Source organism: Chanodichthys erythropterus, chromosome 2 (assembly GCF_024489055.1).
Source record: "Chanodichthys erythropterus isolate Z2021 chromosome 2, ASM2448905v1, whole genome shotgun sequence".
Taxonomy (NCBI): domain Eukaryota; kingdom Metazoa; phylum Chordata; class Actinopteri; order Cypriniformes; family Xenocyprididae; genus Chanodichthys; species Chanodichthys erythropterus.
Window position 1 is genome coordinate 19,528,051 of NC_090222.1, and position 16,948 is coordinate 19,544,998.

The 16,948-nt window shown below is 40.1% G+C and overlaps 1 protein-coding gene across 1 annotated transcript; it reads right to left on the reverse strand.

Moving 5' to 3' along the window:
* Window positions 1–7,856: 7,856 nt before the first annotated feature.
* LOC137026113 (zinc-binding protein A33) lies at window positions 7,857–12,857 on the reverse strand. Its single transcript, XM_067393401.1, has 6 exons — window positions 12,450–12,857; window positions 12,233–12,328; window positions 11,885–12,118; window positions 11,692–11,774; window positions 8,496–8,611; window positions 7,857–8,317 (listed from the first exon to the last, which is right to left on the reverse strand). The coding sequence occupies exons 1-6, from the start codon at window positions 12,855–12,857 to the stop codon at window positions 7,857–7,859; spliced, it is 1,398 nt and encodes a 465-aa protein (XP_067249502.1).
* Window positions 12,858–16,948: the final 4,091 nt, after the last annotated feature.

The following is a 16,948-nucleotide window of genomic DNA, read 5'->3' on the forward strand; positions in this document are numbered from 1 at the left end:
AGATGTTTTAATGGGTCACGCTATAAACATAACGATCTTATAATACATGATGCATTGCTGTGTCTGTTATTGCATAATTCACACTTTTGGACACTTTTGCTTTAACAGACATTAGACAACACTGCAAAATTAAGCTGTTATATTCATATTTATTGTCCAACATTCCCTATGTTCTAAATTTAATTTTATATGTTGGTATTAATTCAGTGTTTATAAGTCTAATTCTAATACTAGATCTTTTAAAGAATTTTAATCCAAACTAACTGGGTTTCTAGAGACCAAAAAGGTTTTGTGAAAAAAGTGGAAGGCTTAAACAGTCTGTAAAATAAGTCTGTAAAATAAACTGTTAAAAGGATTTGATGATCACTAGTGATAGTATTTTATTCAGTGTTGTCATCATTCAAGTTTGATTTCAGCTTTAATATACGTTTTTTTTTTTTTTTTTTTTGTTACAAAGCAGCTGATATTGCCATAAAAAGTAGTGGACTGCCAAGTCACCTTCACCCCAAAATGGCAGAAAACGCAAGGTGCCGGTGTTGCAATGGAACATTCTATTAGAGAGGGGGTATTAACATCAAGTGACATGGCATCTGACGCAATGACACATCCGGTGGCACTTACGGTCTTCATTGGCATGTGTCAGAGGATAGTGGCATGTGTCATAATATTTTGTGATGCCTGCAGGAGTGACTGACAGATGAGTTGAGCAGCTATATTGATGTAATTGCTCAAAACCTAGTTTGCTTACTAACTAGTGTGCTAGTGTGCTCACTACCTAGTTTGCTTACTACCTATTGTGGATAATACTTAGTGTGCTTACTACCTAGTGTGCTTACTACTTAGTGTGCTTACTACTTAGTGTGCTTACTACATAGTTTGCTTACTGCCTAGTGTGCTTACTATCTAGTGTGCTAGTGTGCTTACTACCTAGTGTGCTTAATACTTAGTGGGCTAGTGTTCTTACTACCTATTGTGGATAATGCTTAGTGTGTTTACTACCTTTTGTGGATAATGCTTAGTGTGCTTACTACCTGGTGTGCTTACTACCTTGTGTGCTTGCTACCTTGTGTGCTTACTACCTAGTGTGGATAATACTTAGTGTGCTTACTAGCTAGTGTGGATAATACTTAGTGTGCTTACTACCTAGTGTGCTCACTACCTAGTGTGTTTACTACCTAGTGTGGATAATACTTAGTGTGCTTACTACCTAGTATGCTTACTACCTAGTGTGCTTACTACTTAGTGTGCAAGTGTGCTTACTACTTAGTGTGCTTACTACATAGTTTGCTTACTGCCTAGTGTGCTTACTATCTAGTGTGCTTACTACCTAGTGTGGATAATACTTAGTGTGCTCACTACCTAGTGTGTTTAGTAAGCACACTATGTAGTAAGCAAACTATGTAGTAAGCACACTAAGTAGTAAGCACACTTGCACACTAAGTAGTACTACTAAGTACTAAGTGTGTTTAGTAAGCACACTAGGCAGTAAGCAAACTATGTAGTAAGCACACTAAGTAGTAAGCACACTTGCACACTAAGTAGTACTACTAAGTAGTACTAAGTACTACTTAGTGTGCAAGTGTGCTTACTACTTAGTGTGCTTACTACATAGTTTGCTTACTGCCTAGTGTGCTTACTATCTAGTGTGCTTACTACCTATTGTGGATAATACTTAGTGTGCTTACTACCTAGTGTGGATAATACTTAGTGTGCTTACTACGTAGTGTGCTTACTACCTAGTGTGCTTACTACCTAGTGTGCTAGTGTGTTTACTACCTAGTGTGGATAATACTTAGTGTGCTTACTACGTAGTGTGCTTACTACCTAGTGTGCTAGTGTGTTTACTACCTAGTGTGGATAATACTTAGTGTGCTTACTACCTAGTGTGGATAATACTTAGTGTGCTTACTACCTAGTGTGGATAATACTTAGTGTGCTTACTACCCAGTGTGCTTACTACTTAGTGTGCTCACACCTAGTGTGCTTTTTACCTAGTGTGGATAATACTTAGTGTGCTTACTACCTAGTGTGCTTACTACTTAGTGTGCTTACTACCTAGTGTGCTAGTGTGCTTACTACCTAGTGTGCTTAATACTTAGTGGGCTAGTGTTCTTACTACCTATTGTGGATAATTCTTAGTGTGCTTACTACCTTTTGTGCTAGTGTGCTTACTACCTAGTGTGCTACTGTGCTTACTACTTTGTGTGCTAGTGTGCTCACACCTAGTGTGCTTTTTACCTAGTGTGGATAATACTTAGTGTACTTACTACCTTGTGTGCTTACTACCTAGTGTGCTTACTACCTAATGTGCTAGTGTGCTCACTACCTAGTGTGGATAATACTTAGTGTGCTTACTACCTAGTGTGCAAGTGTGCTTACTACTTAGTGTGCTTAGTACATAGTTTGTTTACTGCCTAGTGTGCTTTCTACCTAGTGTGGATAATACTTAGTGTGCTTACTACCTAGTGTGATTACTACCTAGTGTGGATAATACTTAGTGTGCTTACTACCTAGTGTGATCACTACCTAGTGTGCAAGTGTGCTTACTACATAGTTTGTTTACTGCCTAGTGTGCTTTCTAACAAGTGTGGATAATACTTAGTCTGCTTACTACCTAGTGTGCTTACTACTTAGTGTGCTTACTACCTAGTGTGGATAATACTTAGTGTGCTTACTACTTAGTGTGCTTACTACCTAATGTGCTAGTGTGCTCACTACCTAGTGTGTTTACTACCTAGTGTGGATAATACTTAGTCTGCTTACTACCTAGTGTGCTTACTACTTAGTGTGCTTACTACCTAGTGTGGATAATACTTAGTGTGATTACTACTTAGTGTGCTAGTGTGCTCACTACCTAGTGTGTTGACTACCTACTGTGGATAATACTTAGTGTGCTTACTACCTAGTGTGCTTACTACCTAGTGTGCAAGTGTGCTTACTACATAGTTTGTTTACTGCCTAGTGTGCTTACTACCTAGTGTGCTAGTGTGCTCACACCTAGTGTGCTTTCTACCTAGTGTGCTTACTACTTAGTGTGCAAGTGTGCTTACTACATAGTTTGTTTACTGCCTAGTGTGCTTTCTACCTAGTGTGGATAATACTTAGTGTGCTTACTACCTAGTGTGGATAATACTTAGTGTGCTTACTACCTAGTGTGCTTACTACCTAGTGTGCTAGTGTGCTCACACCTAGTGTGCTTTCTACCTAGTGTGGATAATACTTAGTGTGCTTACTACTTAGTGTGGATAATACTTAGTGTGCTAGTGTGCTCACACCTAGTGTGCTTTCTACCTAGTGTGGATAATACTTAGTGTGCTCACACCTAGTGTGCTTTCTACCTAGTGTGGATAATACTTAGTGTGCTCACACCTAGTGTGCTTTCTACCTAGTGTGGATAATACTTAGTGTGCTCACACCTAGTGTGCTTACTACCTAGTGTGGATAATACTTAGTGTGCATAATACTTAGTGTGCTTACTACCTATTGTGGATAATTCTTAGTGTGCTTACTACCTATTGTGGATAATTCTTAGTGTGCTTACTCAAGTGAAGTAAAAATCCCCAAAAATAATACTTAAGTACAGTAATCAAGTAAAATTACTCAAGTACTTTACACCTCTGGTACTATGTGTCACAGCTGGTTCCACAAAAGAAAATGAGATGCGTAGATCTAATCACAGCAGATTTATTAAATGAATAAAACAAAACTGGACAGCTGGAGCACAGCACAGGAAAATAAACAGCAAATACAACCGAGTATAAATATACAGGATCAAGCGGAACTAAGCAAGAAAGAGGTGAACAACATAATCAGTAACCGCAGAAACAAACCAGTACAAGAGAACTATGGAAGTAAATTAATGCCAAATGTTTTTGAAATAAAAAGCTTGTTGAATTGCTCTAACTGAAAAAAAAATATGCATTACATTAGCTGTACTTGCATTTAGATGCACTGTATTTTTAAGGCTTGCATTTTTATGGGATGGAATTCAACACAGTCGTATATTTAAGCTGTGAATATTTCAATTAAAAATATTTCACACACATTTTCATTATTAAAAATTAAATAATTCATATTCACATTTCAAATTTCACTTCCAAGATATTTATTCTGTTTAAAAATACAACCTATAAAATTCGACTAGCAATTTTCAGTCCATTTTATTTCACTTTACAAATTCGCTTCCACAAATTCAGTGGCTCAAATTCGGCAGAAAATTCAACATTTCACATCCGGGAACTGCAGGAAGAGCAGTAGAGTGCCGATGCATGATCTCTATCTGCTGTTAGTCTTCTTCACCAGCAGGTGCCGCTAGCGGCTGTTTAGGAAGACCAAAGCAACGCTAGTAAGTCATTCATTCATAAAAACGGATTTACAGAATTAGAGCAAGTGGTAAGTGAATGTGTGATGATTATCAGGGCCAGTATAAATGCAGAAAAGCTGATAAAGACACAAAAGCTGCATTTATGTTTAATTCAGTGTCTTTACGCTTACTTTCCCTGTGTAGCTACAGCTTTCTCTACAGTGAACAAGATAACGTTATTGCCCGATGCTGGTGTATAGATCAAACGTTAAATCTGAGATAGACATATATTTCTCTCTGTTGTTTAGTTTCCTTAACTTTTGTATCGCAGCGCTGTGTTGTAATACTAGGGCTTCCCTCATCCGTCATAGCTGCCATCAGGACATATAAACTCTTAACACAGCTTAATGGACTCGTACAGTGATATAAAAGACCAAACTCGCACCTCATTTGTGATGTAGGTTAGACTATATAGGCTCCAAGAAAGCAGATACTGGCATAAAGTTGATTTGACGCTGAACGTTTGATTATGATATTCGCAAATTTAGGGACCGTCTCTAAAGTTACGGCATTCTGTATTCACGTTTCTACCTTCTACCAAACTCTTGTAGACACACATGCACATATACATATTCAAACACACCCCACTCAAAGTACATGCATATATACTATTTCTTTTTCTTTTTTTTTTTACACGTTCATCACACAATTTTTTTTTACTTTGTTCATTTTTTATTTTACCTGATCATAGATTATCCTGCTTATACAAATTTTAAATTAAATTTAGAAATAAAATTAACTAAGTAGAACTAATTGTGTGATGAATGTGTAAAAAAGAAAAAGTATATGTGCATGTACTTTGAGTTGAGTGTGTTTGAATATGTGTGTGTGTGTGTGTGTGTGTGTGTGTGTGTGAGAGAGAGAGAGAGAGAGAGAGAGAGAGAGAGAGAGAGAGAAGGGTGCATCACTCTTCGACCTGGCACCTATAGATGAACACTTCACAGGTAGTTTTGGTGATTGTAAATCATTCTCATCAAATGCTATTGAGCTTTAAATTATGGCATTTTTTGTATGATCCAATACAGTAGTGAAATACATAGCAATCTTTACATATTACTTGACACTTTATTTGGAACCACTTTACAGTAAGGTTCATAATGTATTAACTAATGTGAACTATCCATGAGCAACACATTTGTTGTTGTATTTGTTAATCTTTGTTAACGTTAATAAAAATACAGCAGTTCATTGTTCATGTTACTTCACTGTGCATTAACTAAAGTTGACAAATACAACTCTTGATTTTAATAATGTATTAGTAAATGCTGGAATTAACATTAACAAAGATTAGTAAGTGCTGTAGAAGTGCAGTTCAATGTTCATTCATATCAACTATTTAATATAAAGTGTTACCTTTTATTTTAATAAACATCAAAAATCTAAAAGGTTTGCATTATACCTGACACCTAGATGAACAATTTACAGTTGGTTTTGTGACTAAGTCATTCTCTTTAAATGCTATTGAAGGTAGAAACGTGAATACATAATGTTGTAACTTTAGAGACAGTCCCTAAATTTGCGAATATCATAATCAAACGTTCAGCGTCAAATCAACTTAATGCCAGTATCTGCTTTCTTGGAGCCTATATAGTCTAACCTACATCACAAATGAGGTGCGAGTTTGGTCTTTTATATCACTGTACGAGTCCATTAAACTGTGTTAAGAGTTTTATATGTCCTGATGGCAGGGGAATCCTATGACGGATGAGGGAAGCCCTAGTATTACAACACAGCGCTGCGATATAAAGTTAAGGAAACTAAACAACAGAGAAAAATATATGTCTATCTCAGATTTAACGTTTGATCTATACACCAGCATCGGGCAATAACGTTATCTTGTTCACTGGAGAGAAAGCTGTAGCTACACTGGGACAGTAAGCGTAAATACACTGAATTAAACATAAATGCAGCTTTTGTGTCTTTATCAGCTTTTCTGCATTTATACTGGCCCTGATAATCATCACACATTCACTTACCACTTGCTCCATTTCTGTAAATCTGTTTTTATGAATGAATGATGACTTACTAGCCGTGATCTCGTCTTAAACAGCCGCTAGCGGCACCTGCTGGTGAAGAAGACCAACAGCAGATAGAGATGATGCATTGGCACTCTACTGCTCTTCCTGCAGTTCCCGGATGTGAAATGTTGAATTTTCTGCCGAATTTGAGCCACTGAATTTGTGGAAGCGAATTTGTAAAGCGAAATAAAATGGACTGAAAATTGCTAGTTGAATTGTATAGGTTGTATTTTTAAACAGAATTAATATTTTGGAAGTGAAATCTAAAAGGTGAATATGAATTATTGAATTTTTAATAATGAAAATGTGTGTGAAATATGTTTAATTGAAATATTCACAGCCTAAATATACGACCATGTTGAATTTCAGCCCATAAAAATGCAAGCCTTAAAAATACAGTGCATCTAAATGCAAGTACAGCTAATGTAATGCATATTTTTTTCAAATAGTGCAATTCAACAAGCTTTTTATTTCAAAAACATTTGGCATTATTTTACTTCCATAGAGAACAAAGGAAACAGGAAACAAACTCGTAAGAGTCCCAGGAACAGAAAATAAACCAGAACACGACACTCTGGGGATGCATCCGAAATCACATACTCTCTTCAGTATACTTAGGAGTAGCAATATGTAATTACTTCAAGACCGCTTAAAAAGTATGCTCTATATAGTGTGAATATGTGTAGTTTGAATGTAATTCGGATGTACTTCGCCATGTTGTCATTATCATGTGACCTATCAGTGTCAGTTGCGTCACTTTTCATTTTTGAATATGCCAGTTAATACAGGAGCATTTGTCAGAGCAAGGTCTCTTTCACAGTACAGTCCAAAAGTTTGGAACCACTAAGATTTTTAATGTTTTTAAAAGAAGTTTCGTCTGCTCACCAAGGCTACATTTATTTAATTAAAAATACAGTAAAAAACAGTAATATTGTGAAATATTATTACAATTTAAAATAACTGTTTTCTATTTGAATATATTTCACAAAGTAATTTATTCCTGTGATGCAAAGCTGAATTTTCAGCATCGTTACTCCAGTCTTCAGTGTCACAATATTACTGTTTTTTACTGTATTTTTAATTAAATAAATGTAGCCTTGGTGAGCAGACGAAACTTCTTTTAAAAACATTAAAAATCTTAGTGGTTCCAAACTTTTGGACTGTACTGTGCATATAAAAAAAAAATCACACTCTCAAATACAGTTCAACTATGAAATACAACATCATATCACAAATCCCCTATTCATAATCATACTATAAGCTTTATGGCTTATACATGAAAGAAATAAAAATGTGAAAATACCACTTCAAATTATATTTATTCATTTAACTTTTTTTTTTTTTTTTTTTAGAAATCAAAACATCATATTTCTAACAATAATTTATACAAAAATGAATAGGATAACCAGAACATTTCTCAGATTCTCTGAATCCAAAGCAGGTGTACAAACAGAAGATTTGATTTATAGATAAATCTATTCATCTCCACAACACACTGTGTGAATGAGAGACATTTTGTCTGCATTGCAAAACACAACCTGACGTTTCTCACTGTCTACATAAACCCCAACTCTCTTGGGTATCATCTGGCTGACGATTAGGGTTTCTTCACTGCCCCTTACAACATAAACTCGGTTATTTTTCACTGAAAGAGATATGTTCTCAAAATATTTAGAAAATAATGTCTGCCACAGAGAACCATTCTTCTCCTTTGGGTAATATCTAACTGTAAGTCCACGTTCCCATCCTGGTTCAACTCCTATGTCAACCTCCCAGTACATCTGACCAGGTTGTATGTTCTCCACATAATTGTCCTTATAACCATTGTGGAAGTTTTGAAATTTAGCAAAGTAATCTTCCCCATGAGACTGCAGATGGCTGTCTTTTCTGATTGCCAGTTTCAGGTCTTTGTCTATTGTAGACGTATCTGATAGGTCTAAAGAAAGAAAGATTACAGAAAGCAAACATTCTTCAAACAAATGAAACTTAATGTTTACATTAATATGGTGACCTAGACATAACTATGGTTGTGTGTAATAACAGAAACAAAAAAATAAGAGTGCTACATTTCATAAAACAGTACCATGAGAGATGTTCATTAGGGCTCAACTCACCATGTTTGACAGGGCCTAGCATGTCTCTCCAAACGATTAGTGGCAGGTCAGTTTCATAAGGGCCAAGGGTGAAGTGGTCATAAATCACTTTAGCACCATCAAGTCTTGATTTAAAGCTATAGAAAATAATAGTTTTAAATTCATCCACTGTATATGTATTTAAAGGGATAGTTCACCCAAAATTGAAAATTCTGTCATCATTTTACCCTCCAGTTGTTCCAAACCTGTATAAATTTCAGTAAATGATGACAGAATTTTCATTTTTGGGTGAACTATCCCTTTAAGTCACACTGGATGGTTAAGAATAAAGAATAAATGTTTAAAGGTCCCGTTTTTCGTGTTTTTTGAAGCTTTGATTGTGTTTATAGTGTGCAATATAACATGTGTTCATGTTTCGCGTGTAAAAAAAACACAGTATTTTTCACATAATTTACTTATCTGTATACCGCTGTTTCCACTGTCATAAAAACGGGCTGATGACTTCCTTGTTCTATGAAGTCCCTCCTTCAGAAATACGTAACGAGTTCTGATTGTGCCAGCGGTTCCTGAGTTGTGATTCGACAGCAGCTTAGCGCTCCTTGCCCGGAAAGGTCACGCCTCTTACCATAACGTGTGCTGCACATAGTTTTACATGTGGATTATTGTGGTGTTGTGCCGAATGAACACAAAAGACAATAATTCCCGAGAGGCTGAACTCTTTAATCTCCACAAACAGCGACAGAAAATGTACAACGTTAGCACTCACTCAGAAGAGTACCTCATACGGAAAACAGCCATATACATAAACATAGTCCCCTCTTGTGGCCATTATGTGCACTGCAGTCCAACATTAACTATTGCAGTAAGGATACCACAATTTTAATTTTCGGGAACCGAGTTAAACATAAATTGTAACCATTGATCTCTAAGTACAGCATCCCTGGGAAGACCAAACAAAAGTGATTGGACTGCGGGATGAAAATAACACCGTTTCCACGACATGGCGACAAACACACTCTACAAACACAACTCATGCTCTTCTCAGTGGGAGCGCAACAAGACCACGCCCCCTTTTTTGTGTATTCCTGTGGGCGGAGGTTAGTCAAAAAACTGTTTTAGTGACGTCATTTAAGAAGGAAGTAGAGGGATGTAGTCCAAACTGGCCGTTCGATGTAGGCAACTTCTGTTAAATAAAATATCTCGCTTGGCATTGAACTTTGAGCTTTAAAATTTTACAGATTTTATTTATACTCTAACAACAACATTACACACTAACTAAGGTTTGAAACATGGGATCACGAAGAACGGGACCTTTAACATGTTTAGGATCTAGCATCCCTACAACCATACAGAAGACAAGCGGTTTGGAGAAAGGATGGATGGAATTTTAAGTTAACCAATGTTCTCCCAAAAAAAAATTCAGTCATTAGTGTGAATTAAAATTATTGTGACAGATGTGAAGGGGGAGGAGAATTTATATGTGCATCAGGTTTTTCGACAAGAAAGACTTCCACATAGGATACATCTGTGCATCCTCGCTCATAGCTCCTCTGGAAGCTTCCTCACTCCTTGTTCCTCGCCTCCTCATGGTGCAATTATAGAATTCTTCTTCTTTTGAATTTAATGGCAGTTGGCAAACCAGCCTTGGTTCATTTCCACCAATTAGTGATTTGAGATGTCTTTCAAGATGGCTTACTTTGTTTGGTTTCCGGGTCACAGGCTAGCATCAGTTTGAGTATTGGAAAGCACCACTGTGCATCAGTTCAGCGCAAATCCAGACCTAAAGCCACGGTGCCCTCCGAAGGGCACTTCGGAGTGAAAACAATCATGGCCGCCATATTGAAGGGTCGTTGCAAACCGAAGTGCTCAAAACTGGCCACTTCAAAGGGCCCTTCGAAATGAAGGATTTCGAAGGGCACAACTGATGGACACTTTAGGCCCCCATGATCCTTTGTACAGGGAAGCTGTTTGACATCACAAAATGGATACAGGAGGCTCGGAGTTCGATTTTACCTAATGTATGTATAGTATTTTTCTATATTACTGTAATATTTATACTAGTTAGATTTGGTAAATTATTATGGTCATAACAACATTGTACTTCAACAAAGATACTTTACAGCTACCTTTATAAGTCCATTCAAATGTTTCAAATATATAGACAATATACAATATGGTGTGATAAACCAAAAATAAATAAATAAACTAATGTTAAACAAAAGACGCAGCTTGCACAATCAACTCATCGTTCAGAGCGTATTTTTTTGGGGGGGGTCAACCAGCGTACAAAATGTGCAACGAAGATGCCTCCTTGATTGTCTCGGTAAGATTACGGGGATTTTTTTTTTGCCCACTACACTCTTCATCCCTTCGAAGCTCTCACTCTGGAGGGTAAACCCTTTGAAGGAATAGGGCAGAGGTTTTCAACCCTGCTCCTGGGGACCCACTGTCCTGAAAAAGTTATTTACAACCTGCTTCAGCACACCTGCCTGTGATTTTCAAGCGATCCTTTAAAGCTTGATTAGCTGGTTCAGGTGTGTTTGATTAGAGTTGGAGCTAAATTCTGCAGGACAGTGGGTCCACAGGAGCAGGGGTGAAGACCTCTGGATTAGGGCATAGGGATGAGCCCTTCCGAATGGAACGCATTAACAGTTTCATTGTAGGGTCATGTATTTGTCAGTCAGCACTGTAACTGACATGACCAATGAAATCTTTTCTTTTTTAAATTTTTTTTTATTTTTATTTAGGCAAACAAACTAAGACATGAGCAAAAAACAAAAACAAAACAAATATGGACAAATATAGATATTGAAAAAAATTAAATGAAGTCTTTAGAATCGGCTGCGGGGTGGAGTTTGCGCTGAACTGGTTTGGGGAGAGAGAAAAAAACAAGCCGCTCAAGATTCTTAGCTCCCTCATTCCTCATGGTTCAATTAGAGAATTGAAATGTGCTTCAAAATGGCTGAGTTTGCTCGGTTTACAGGTCATGGAGGAGCGAGGAAACGAAGAAGGAGGGTTTTGAAAACTGAGAAGCACCCCAAGTAAATTCAGCCAAACAGACTCACAACGGCTTTGTGAACAAAATAAAAGTTCACCTCTACTCTACTGCCACTAGAGGGCGAATTGTGGTTGCAGTTAGCCAGTGAAAAGACAGCTTTCGAGTCTCGGCTAAGCATGTAAGTGTCAAAAGAGGACAAAAATGCATTTTACATCTTACTTGGATGCCAAAGCAGACTCGATGCCTTTGTTCTCACTGAGTGTGATTTTATCAACCAAAGGGAAACCTTCTTCACTCCACCACTGAAACAAATTTCATGAAATTCAAAATGAAATATTAAATGATATATAATAAATTACAGCATAGAAAATGTTATATATGTATTATATTTGTGAACACAGAAGAGGATTACCTGTAAAAACATCTCAGGTTGGCATATTGTAAGTCCTGACTCCAAAACGGACACCTGATTATTTCCATTTATTTGCAACTTTGTCAACAATGATGCATTTTGCTGCATTGATTTCTCAGCACTGTTGGCTGCCTTCTGGAGCTGTCTCATAATTTCTTTCTCCTTTTCCCTCAAGAAGTCATGCATTTTGTTAAACTGAGCATGCATCTTTTCCTCAAGACATTTGACCCTTTCCTGTGCATTTACATTATATGAATAGTAGAAGAAATGTGATACACAAAGTTTAGATTGGCAGACTGAAAAACATGAAAGGAAAAAAAAACCCAATAATTTCTTTAAATAACGTACCTTAGATTTTGTAATTTCAAGCACCTGGATCAAGATCATGTCATCCACTTGTTTATTGTCCTCCACAATAAATCTCAATGCTTTTCTCACCACATTCTAAATGAACAAAAGCATCAACAAAAGCACATTATTACACTAAAAGTTGTCATTACAGTTCCATTCCATCACATTCTTTTATTTGTTTATTTATACACTATACATTGCACATATATACAACCTCACTGATCTTCATAGCTTCTTTTACAGGCTTGAAATCATGTCCACGGTGTTTCTCTCCCTCCTTACAGATGAGGCAAACCAATCTCTGATCATTCTCACAGAAAAGTTTGAGTTGTTCTTCATGCTCAGAACACAACAATTCTTGTGCTGTCCTTGGAGTCTGCTGTTTTGTCTTGCGCTGTTGTTGTACAGCATCTACAACATTTCTCAGAACTCGGTTACCTTTAACATCCTGTCTGGTGAAGACTTTTCTGCATTCCGGGCATCTGTGAGCACCTTCAGTTGATTCCAAATGACTTGTAATACACTGTTTGCAGAAAACATGCTGACAGGGCAAACTTACTGGATCGTTGAAGTCACTCAAACACACTGAGCACATGAGGTGGAGAGACAGCGTTGAAGCCATGAAATTTCTCTGTTTAGAATCCTCTGATGTTCAGTGACAAACAGAAAGCTTCCGCTGTTGTAGTCAGACTAGTGTGAAAACACTTTCCTGATGAAACAATGAAGCTGTAAAGTTTGTTCAGTCTTTTATTAAGTGAGATCACACCCTCTTGCATTATGGAACAGAATGTTTTACATACTTCTGCACTGAATTCATGGGGAGAAAATAAAATCAAAGATCCTTTATAAAACAGTAGGCTACTGTAGTCAATTTGCAATATTTGTTAGTATTTGTGACTGCACGAGGTATACTAACAACAATTTTACAACATTTATTAGGCTAAAGCTACAATATATAGATTTTTTGCTAATCTATATTGCAAAGGTGTGGCTCGATGACGAGTTTGAGCGTGGAATCTTGGAAGATGCCATCTTCACCTCACAGCCAGTGGAAAAGCATCAGGACAGGACTCGGGTAGAAATCAAATTCATGGATGAGATTATTAATGTTAGGGGCCGTTCACACCGAACGCGTCTATGCGTCTAAAAACGCGAGACGCAGCGCTCAGGAGTGGTTTTAAAAAAAGCGCAGCGTAGAACGCGAGGGTCTCGAGACGCGCTTTTGAGACGTGAGGCAATAACGACAACGGAAATAATAGAAATAGGTAAACAGCAGAATTGACAGATACAAGTTTTGACATGGAAAAAAACATAGACAGTAAAAAAAGAAAATAAGATAATAATGAGCGCACCCTCCGCCATGTTGCCGTCATACAAAACAGTTGTCATGCCAACTTGCTACTGTAAACAGAAGCTCGCAACGCTTGCCCCGCCTCCGAGTTCTTCTGATTGGTCTACTGTTTTGGAACTGACATTGATGAGCGGCGCTGCGTGTAAAAGTTGAAATTCTTTTAACTTGACACGGCATCTTAAAAACGCGGCGCTCATGTGAGAGGCGCTGCAAAAGACGCGAGACGCGAGCGTAACGGTCATGCACGTCCGTCAAGCGCGTGTTTACATAGAAAAACAATGGGAAAGTAGCGCATTGGAATAGAAAAACGCGTTCTGTGTGAACGGCCCCTCACAGAGCTGAATGAGGCCGCTGGAGAGATTGCAATGAGAGACGAACGCGACACGCCTCGCGAGCAGCAGAACTTTTATTATGCTGCAGTCGCCGCTTCCGCTTCTTCCGGTCAAGCCTATGAGGTAACACAGCAGTGTTTATCATGTTAGAAACATTTGACTGTGTTGAAAATGATGTTATAACGTTACTCTTAGCGTTTGCTCGTCGGCTGCTGTGATACACTTGTTACGCACTGCAGTAAGCTAGATCAATTTTAGAATATCATATTAATAAATGCTGGATGGCTTGTGTTGATAAATGGCATGCAATTAATTTTAAAACGTATTGTATGATGAAGAAAATGCTGTAATAGCTACTAGACAAAATAGTGTTTTTCTCTGAGGCATGGTAAAAGCATGGTACTCTTGGAAAAACTAGATTTAAATAATAAGACTAAACGTACTTGGTTACTAATGTAACCTCGGTTCCCTGAGATAAGGAACGAGTACTGCGTATAGGGGAAAGGTCTCCCTTTTTCCCCGCTGCTGAAGCCTTTTTCAATAACGCAGTGTAACTGCATCATCATTGGTTCACTCATAGACAAGTTGTTGAACCAATGACGACGCGGCATAGCTGCGCGGCCTATGGCGACAAAGCGCGCGAATATTCCCGCCGAAATGGGCGGGGTTACGGGCTATATAAGCAGGCGTTTCGCCATAGGATTTCAGTGTAATCGACTGAAGCGACGACCCTGAAGCCGCAGCCTCGTGGCACGGCAAGTGACACAGTACTCGCTCCGTATCACAGGGAACCGAGGTTACGTTAGTAACCGAGCACGTTCCCTTTTGATACTTCATTCATACTGCGTATGGGGAATGAATTCAACCACACCGTGCCACGGCTGGGAACGATACAGCCTGAATTTGGACACATGGAAGGGGGTCCAAGAAAACAAGCGAGAAGGCAAAGCCTTAATTTACACTTTACACTTTAAGGAAATAATTCCTGGGGTTGTGTGAGGCGGAACTCACTAGAGGCCGCTAAATCACACTGAAAGAACACGAGCTTGCAAGGTCGGGACATCGAGATGATAGAATCTGACAAAAGTGGACGGCGAAGACCAGCCGGCCGCCTCACAGATGTCTTGAATGGAAACTCCGTTGGACCAAGCCCACGAGGAAGCCATTCCTCTAGTGGAGTGGGCCCTGACTCCAATGGGGCAGTCTGCACCCAGTGAGGAGTAGCACAGGTTAATAGCGTCCACTATCCAACGGGAGAGGCGCTGTTTTGAGACCGGAGACCCCTTGGTGCGGCCACCAAAACAGGCAAAGAGCTGATCCGACTGCCTGAAAGGCTGCGATCGCTGCACATAGGTCCTCAATTCCCTAACTGGGCAGAGTAGCTCCAGCTCTCGTTCGTCCGCCGAGGGAGGAAGAGCAGAAAGCGAGATGACCTGAGCTCTAAACGGGGTTGAGAGCACCTTAGGAACGTAGCCATGCCTAGGTTTGAGAACAACCTTCGAGTCTCCTGGCCCAAATTCAAGGCATGCAGGGCTCACAGAGAGGGCCTGCAAATCGCCAACGCGCTTAACCGATGCTAGTGCTAACAGCATAGTGGTCTTCAGCGTTAAGGGTCTGAGATCGGCTGAACCCATTGGCTCAAAGGGGGGTCCCTTTAAGGCTCTGAGGACCAGAGAGAGGTCCCAAGTGGGAACGGTGAGGGGGCGAGGAGGATTCAATCGCCTAGCGCCCCTCAGGAAACGGATCACAAGGCCGTTACGTCCCACTGATTGGCCAGCAATGGGAGCATGGAAAGCTGCAATAGCTGCTACGTAAACCTTAAGAGTAGAAGGGGTGCGCCCCATTTCTAAGCGTTCTTGGAGGAAGGACAGTATGGAGGATACGTCACTCTCCACGGCTTCTATGTTGCGTGAGGAACACCAATCAACAAAGACCGCCCATTTCTGGTCGTAGAGGCGTCTCGTGGATGGAGCTCTAGCCTGAGAAATGGTATTTAGAACGTCCCCGGGGAGGCTGGACGGCTCCCATCGAGGGACCAGAGGTGCAGAGCCCAAAGCTCCGGCTGTGGGTGCCAGATCGTTCTGTTTGCCTGAGAGAGGAGGTCCTGTCTCAGGGGAATAGGCCATGGGGCTCTCAGGGAGAGCTTGAACAGCTCTGAGGACCAAACCTGGTTCCTCCAGAGCGGGGCTACCAGAAGGACTCTGTGTTGGTCTTCTCTGATGCGCCTGATGACCTGAGGGATCAGTGCGATCGGAGGAAAGGCGTAAAGGAGCGTGCTGGGCCATGTATGGGCCAGAGCACCGACTTCCTTTGAGAAGAATGTTGGGCAATGAGAGTTGTCTTCTGAGGCGAAGAGGTCTATCTCTGCCCTCCCGAAGAACTCCCAAATCTTGAGGACTACTTGGGGGTGGAGCATCAACTCGTCGGAGGGGACGTTGCTCCGTGACAACATGTCTGCGCCCAGATTGTTCCTGCCAGGAACATGAGTCGCTCTGAGCGACTGAAGCCTCGGAAGAGCCCATTCCAGGAGACGTTTCGCCAGAGCGCATAAGTGGCTGGACGAGAGACCGCCCTGGTGGTTTAAGTATGACACCACCGTCATACTGTCCGACCGGACTAGAACATGATGTCCTGTCAAGTGAGTCTGAAAAGACTGAATAGACTGAATCCAAGGATTCAGGGCTAGAAGACAGGCCTGATTGACCTTGAGACATAAGCGGCCGTGCCGCCAGGCGCTGGGAGGAACCCGAAACTGCACGTAGCACATGAGTGACGGGGCATCGTGAGACGCCGGTGCCATGAAAATGGCAGTCGGTGGCTCTTTTAGAGCGGCAAGGACCGCGGAAGCTCTTTTAGGAGCGGTGAAAACCGCTGAAATCGCTCTTTTAGAGCGGCGTTAAGCCGCGGGTGAAGCTCTCAGGCGGCGCGCCGGATGGCGGCAGGGGACACAAAGGAAGCGGCCGGGAGCGGGAAGCAGGAGGCGGCGGCTCAACGACGGCGCTGAAGCTGCAGTCAGTGAGGGCGCCGGCA

Coding starts and splice junctions, on each gene's coding strand:
- LOC137026113 (XM_067393401.1), bottom strand. CDS start 12,857: ATGGCTTCAACGCTGTCTCTCCACCTCATGTGCTCAGTGTGTTTGAGT. Junction 12,119..12,232: donor TTGAAATTACAAAATCTAAG/GTACGTTATTTA, acceptor GTAAATGCACAG/GAAAGGGTCAAATGTCTTGA. Junction 8,612..11,691: donor GAGTCTGCTTTGGCATCCAA/GTAAGATGTAAA, acceptor TATTTTCTATAG/CTTTAAATCAAGACTTGATG.